This window comes from Dryobates pubescens, chromosome 38 (genome assembly GCF_014839835.1).
Source record: "Dryobates pubescens isolate bDryPub1 chromosome 38, bDryPub1.pri, whole genome shotgun sequence".
In the NCBI taxonomy this organism is placed as follows: domain Eukaryota; kingdom Metazoa; phylum Chordata; class Aves; order Piciformes; family Picidae; genus Dryobates; species Dryobates pubescens.
Window position 1 is genome coordinate 4,134,747 of NC_071649.1, and position 6,000 is coordinate 4,140,746.

General features: G+C 38.5%; 1 protein-coding gene across 23 annotated transcripts in view; it reads left to right on the forward strand.

The window, feature by feature from the left end:
• The window catches only part of CLASP2 (cytoplasmic linker associated protein 2), a 138,018-nt gene extending 132,499 nt beyond the window's left edge, over positions 1-5,519 (forward strand). For all 23 annotated transcript variants that reach the window (XM_054177099.1, XM_054177100.1, XM_054177103.1 and 20 more), the window contains 5 exons: positions 82-275; positions 968-1,096; positions 2,591-2,797; positions 4,105-4,221; positions 5,132-5,519. In XM_054177099.1, coding sequence (XP_054033074.1) covers positions 82-275; positions 968-1,096; positions 2,591-2,797; positions 4,105-4,221; positions 5,132-5,218 — 734 coding nt within the window. In that variant the 3' untranslated portion in view covers positions 5,219-5,519. The remainder of the gene's footprint in view (positions 1-81; positions 276-967; positions 1,097-2,590; positions 2,798-4,104; positions 4,222-5,131) is intronic.
• The last annotated feature ends 481 nt before the right edge of the window (positions 5,520-6,000 follow it).

The following is a 6,000-nucleotide window of genomic DNA, read 5'->3' on the forward strand; positions in this document are numbered from 1 at the left end:
CTGGAAAGTTGCGTGTAGAGCAGGCAGTAGTACTTACTTGCCCTGACCTGAGAACCGTGTTGGTGTATTTCTTCATGACAGAGCCTGCCATGGACCATTCTGATCTGGTTGCAGAGTTACTGAAAGAGTTATCAAACCACAATGAGAGAGTTGAGGAAAGAAAGGCTGCCCTGTATGAGCTCATGAAGTTAACTCAGGAAGAGTCTTTTGGTGTTTGGGATGAGCACTTCAAAACAATATTACTTTTGCTGCTTGAAACACTTGGAGATAAAGAGGTAAAGTCAGATGAATCCAGTTAAGAATGTCAACAAAGCACATGGTTTACTTTCAGTTCCTTTCAAATCTGTCTGGCTTGTAGCAAAAACACTTGAAAAACAAAGTAACTTTATAAATGCAAGAATGTCATGAAGTCTGAGTGCCCTGGGAGTGAAGAGTGTAACTAGTACCTTCACAAGCGTTCTTATTTGTCAATTCCCCCATACATTTAATGAAACATTTTTCACCAGGATCCAAGCTTATCTGTTAATAGGGTGGAGTCTAGACTATCAAAACATATGGCAAAGCATTTAAAACCAGTAATGCCTATTGTGAAGAGACTGAGTGCTATGTAAGTGTCCTCTGCAAGGGCCAAGTGCTTGAAACTACTGAGGATCCCAATGACACAGTTTTGATGAAGAGGAGAAAAAAAAAAAGGCTGAACAAGTTTTCAGCAATGTATTTGTGTGATGTGATGCTAAAGATTTGTTCACCATTGTGATGAGTAAAATAACTTGCAACTTCTGGGTAGCATAAGTAATTCAGGTTAACAGTATGCTTATGATATGCCACCTAAATTATCTGCAAAAAGAGAGATTGAGAAGAGTGAGGAAGTAAAGATTTTTCTTCAGCTTCCAGTTGGTGAGCAAATGTTAAGATGTATGGCTGTATAGAGAGACATAACTAATTTATTTTAATATTAAATCTTTAGCATGCAATTAGAGCTTTGGCATTGAAAGTTCTAAGAGAAATTCTAAGAAACCAGCCAGCAAGGTTCAAGAATTATGCAGAGCTCACAATCATGAAGACGTTAGAAGCTCATAAGGATCCTCATAAGGAGGTTAGTAATCAGTTCCTTTATTTCTTCGCTGCTCTGACAAATTATTGCAAAAAGAAACAGCTGTCTAAAAACTGTGAGAAGTCAGTCTGATCTTATTAATTTGTTAAATACCAAGCATTCAGCTGTTGTTAGTTAACATGGGTATGCAAGGAAAAAAATCCCACAATTGCAGTTTTGTAAGCTCTCAAATGCTTAGCAGCAGCTCTGGCAATTGCCTCAAGTGCTGTCCAAGAGGACATGGTATCCAATGATGTGTTGTTAGAGATCTGCAAGGAGCAACTGAAGATTTTAACTTTTATGACATGTTAGGTCATATACAGGTGGCCTAGATCTCTACAACAAACTTCCAGATTTCATTAAGGTGCATGGTTGAGAGATGGGACTGAATGTGGCAAGGAGTTGTCAAGCCTTTCCATTTTTAGCCAGCTCTGCACTATTCGAGAGTATGGCTTCAGATGTTGTTAGGATTGAACGCCCAGGAACGTGTTGAAGGGAGAAGCTGGTTGTGGCCAAGAATAGTCAGAGGATCAGAAGTAGAAGGATAACTGCTCTTGCTCAGAAGTATTTGAGATGCCCACATTTACACAATAAAGGATAAGTCATGTAGGTGTAAGAAATACAAATACAGTAACCACCCCTATATTAATCAGTTCTCATCAGTGTCACTAGTGCTGTGGAGAAAATTATCAAATGAGTAGATCTCCATACCAGCTCCATACCAGTGACTCTTGTCACTCTTCTGGTACTCCTCTTTTCCCTACACCCTCTTGATTGGTTTCATATACTGTATTTATTACAGTGTCTTGTCCCCATCTCTCCTTTTCTGTTACCATGCATTTTTGTCTCTTAGCTTTGTGTAAATGAGGGAGAGAGGAGAGGGGACAAGAATGGAGAGAGTTACAGAGGTTTTTGTACATCATTGACATACAAACCGTGGATTTTGTCTCACTAGATAGCAGATGCCACAGCTGCACTGTTAGGAAGATCACAGAATCACAGAATCAGATGCAAAATTTTCTGTTTCCCATGTTATATCCTGAGCTTCTGTACCTATTCAGTTGCTACCTAATTACTCTGGTTCTGCATATTCTTCAGGCTTAAAATACTCCCATGTCTGTTTCAAAATGAGAGGGGAGGAAAAACAGCTGGATTGATTTCTAGGGCCAGTTATCTAGACATGCCATTAAACGTGTTTTTGAGATGAATGTGAAAATGGACCTAACAAGCAGTAACAAAAGACAACAGAACAACTCATAGGTTTACAAGGTGGTGATGGTTCAGTATGTAGCTGGAAGGCACTGCAGAGTAGAGATGATGCTGAGCATAAAAATCCCTTACCAAGAGCTCTACAACATTGTAGAAACATCTGAAGGAAGAGTCTTGAAAATCTGTTTACAAGATTCCAGCTGTTGGGCATACTGCTGGATAATCAGACCGTAGTGAATGAGCTCTAGGAAATTGTTTTTCAACGTCTTTTACTTATTCTTTCAATAGGTCGTGAGATCTGCTGAAGAAGCTGCTTCCATGCTGGCCACTTCCATTAGCCCAGATCAGTGCATCAAAGTTCTTTGTCCAATTATCCAAACTGCAGATTACCCCATTAATCTGGCTGCAATCAAAATGCAGACAAAAGTCATAGAAAGAGTATCAAAAGAAGCCCTTACTCAACTTTTACCAGAGATTGTGCCAGGTCTAATACAGGTAAGTTCTATACATACCAAACTGTGTGTAGAAGAATGGCAAAGAATTTCTTTTTTTATTTATTTTTTTGTTTTTATTTTTAAGTAGCATCATTTGGCTGTTATGTCTCGTAGCTGATGGCTGCTTTGACCCAAGATAACTCAGATAGTGGGAACAAGCTCTTGGATTGGCAGCTAGTTAATTAGAACTGTGGTTAGGACTCCGCAGAAATTGCAGTAGGATACAAAGTACTGGTTCCTAGTGAAGCTTGGTAGATTCTTTTAGTTAATTTTTCATTGTATTTTTTTGGTGGTTTCTTTTTCCAAGCTGTCATCACTGTGAGGGCATAAGACCACTGGGAAAGGCTGCCTCAGGGGGTTTTGGAGTCTCTCTGGAGATATTCACAACCTGTCTGGATGTGTTCCTGTCTGATTTGCTCTAGGTGATCCTGCTCTGGCAGGGGGGTTGGACTGGGTGAGCTTTCAAGATCCCTTCCCAGCCCTTAACATTCTGTGATCACTTGATCTGAAATTGACCATGTTGTATTTGTGCATAATTGTAGGGGTTTATCCCTTGGGGTTTAGGGGAGGCAGGAGGAGAGCAGTAGTTGGTTGGAGACATTTTAATAAAACTAGAAAGATACAATCTTTTTTCTTCCTTTTCCTTTAAAAATAAATCCTTTCCCACCTTCTCAAGAGCTGAGATGCATTGATTTGCATGTGATGGATAAGGATTTTGAAAATACCAACAGCTGCATTGTGCAGATCTTCATCTTTATGGGTGTGATCTGATCATAGATCTGTAGGAAGGTAGAGGCAGAAACAGGGCCATCTGAGAAGGGCTGTGTGTGATGCATGGGGTAGCAGAAAAGTAGCAATAAAACCCAAAAGCATCAAGGAATGAAATGGAAATTCACCAGAAAGAACCTTTGGCTGTTAAGAAAACACTTCTTTCAGAGTAACAAAGCTCTGAACTGAGTTGTCTTTGCTTTAAGTAAATGTCTGTGTAACCTGGAACACTTCCTCTTCCATACCCTCTTGCATGGCAGCAGCTCTGTTTTCAGTGTGATTTATGACCAGGATTGTGTGGGGTTTAATTTTGATCTGGAAAATCATTATCAATGGGGATTAATAAGCAGCCTGCTCTTTAAGTGCATGCTTTGGTTTTGCCTGTTTGTTTTGTTGTTGGAATGCTTCTCTGGGCTACCTGAGCATTAATTTACTGTGGACTTCAGTGTTGATTTTTTTTATAGTAAAGACATAAACAGCTTTGTGAGGCTTTCAATCATTAACTGACAAGGTATTAATGTTAATTTTATTGCTTTCTAGGGTTATGATAATTCAGAGAGCAGTGTTCGTAAGGCATGCGTTTTCTGCCTTGTAGCCATTCATGCAGTAATTGGTGACGAACTAAAACCACATCTCAGTCAACTCACTGGCAGTAAAGTAAGTAATAGATACCACTTAAAGGAATCTTGGTTCTTGCATGCATGCACGCATTTGCATTTTGGTTGCAGTTGCTGAAAGTTTCATAAAGGTGTGTAGTGGGATGAGAATATCAGGGCTACTTCATCATAAAACGTTCAGAACTGTGAATCTGTAGATCTTCATGCAAGTGTATGAACTTTAGCATTAAGGTAAATACTAAATTATGTTTTTTACTGCTCTTTAATGGATTTAGTTACTGCTTGTACTCACCGTGGCTTCTCTTAATCAGTATTTCTTGTCTTGATTTTCACATAAGTTCCAATTGGAAAGATAACTTATTCTCCCTTCTTGTTATTTTGCTTTCATCAGTCCTTTCAGCACCTCTGATTGGAAATAATAATAGTAGTAATCAGTCTGTGGTTCTTTTTGGTTCAGGGTGTTTATGATTTTATTGGCATCTCTCAGATACAATTACTGTTTTATATCTTTGCCTGAGACATTTCTATCTTAAAAATACTCTGTCAGTGATAGTGTTGGTTGTGATTCCAGACAGTATTGCAAGCTTTAGTGAGTAGCAGCATTAGTAACTGTTTTAACTAGAGGCTTAAAACTTCAACATTAACTTAGAAGATAAAAACAACCAACCTACTGTGTTGTAATCTGAAGAAAATACCCCGTCTGTCTTCATCTTTCTACTTTAGATCATTCTCTTCTTTACATCCCTAAAGAAGCTTTCAGCTTCCTTGTGACAAATTTTGCTGTGTTTGATGTTCTTGTTGGCAAGTATATTACCTTTGCATCAACTGTGTAAAATACAGATTTGCTTTGGGGGAGAAGAGAAGGGTTTAATGTCTCCTTTGTACCATTCCTGTAGTCCATACAGTTTGCAAATTTCTAAACAAAGTGAATTTCTGGCTTCAATTTGCAGATGAAATTACTGAACCTTTACATCAAACGTGCACAGACAGGCTCTGGACCAGGAGATGCAGCAGCTGATCTGTCTGGACACAGCTAATGAAGCAGACAAGAGTTAACCAGGTCTCCTAAAGCAAGGGCAAGGCCTTCTTCAGTGAAAGGAAAATCCTTACATACAATTTTTGGAACTTATTTCCTTGTGTATTTTTTCCCCCACTTTTCTGTTGTTTGTTTTGTTGATACTTTCTGTTGGTTTTTTGTGTTGTTTTTTTCCTTTAACCAACGGCTGTCCTCAGCCTGCATGTGACTATTGCAATAGAGCTATTCTAAATCCAAGGAAAAACAGTATTAACATCAGTTGATCAAAGCAGAATAAAATTTTGAAAGAATCTAATCCATCAGTTATCCTGTTCACAATCCTCTGTGTCTTCCCATTAACTTCTGCCAGTGTTACTGTATTAAAAAAAGGATTATTATTTTTTTTAATGGTAATTAAAAAGGAATGCTTTAAGCTTCAGAAGTTAAACTCTTAAGTTCTGTTGCTTTTATTCAGCTGCAGATAACATTACTTTCTTTATTGCTATTTTGTTTGAGTATCATGTCCTTCGCTAGAATCAAGAAGCGATGTGAAACCAGGCTGAACTAGTCTGAACTGGAGTGAGCCTTGTTCACTGTGGTGGTGGTTCATCATCTTATTTACAGCTTGCTTGGGATATTCTGGAGATTGAGAAATATGCCCATAAAAGAAAAGCTGGATCGATCCAGTTCTGTAAAAGTATATTGTTCATTGGTTGTATGTTTGTTGCATAAATAAGAATTTAGTGTGTGCAGTAGAGGGCTGGTACAAGCAGTACCTCTTGATGTGGAAGACAGTCCTTTCAG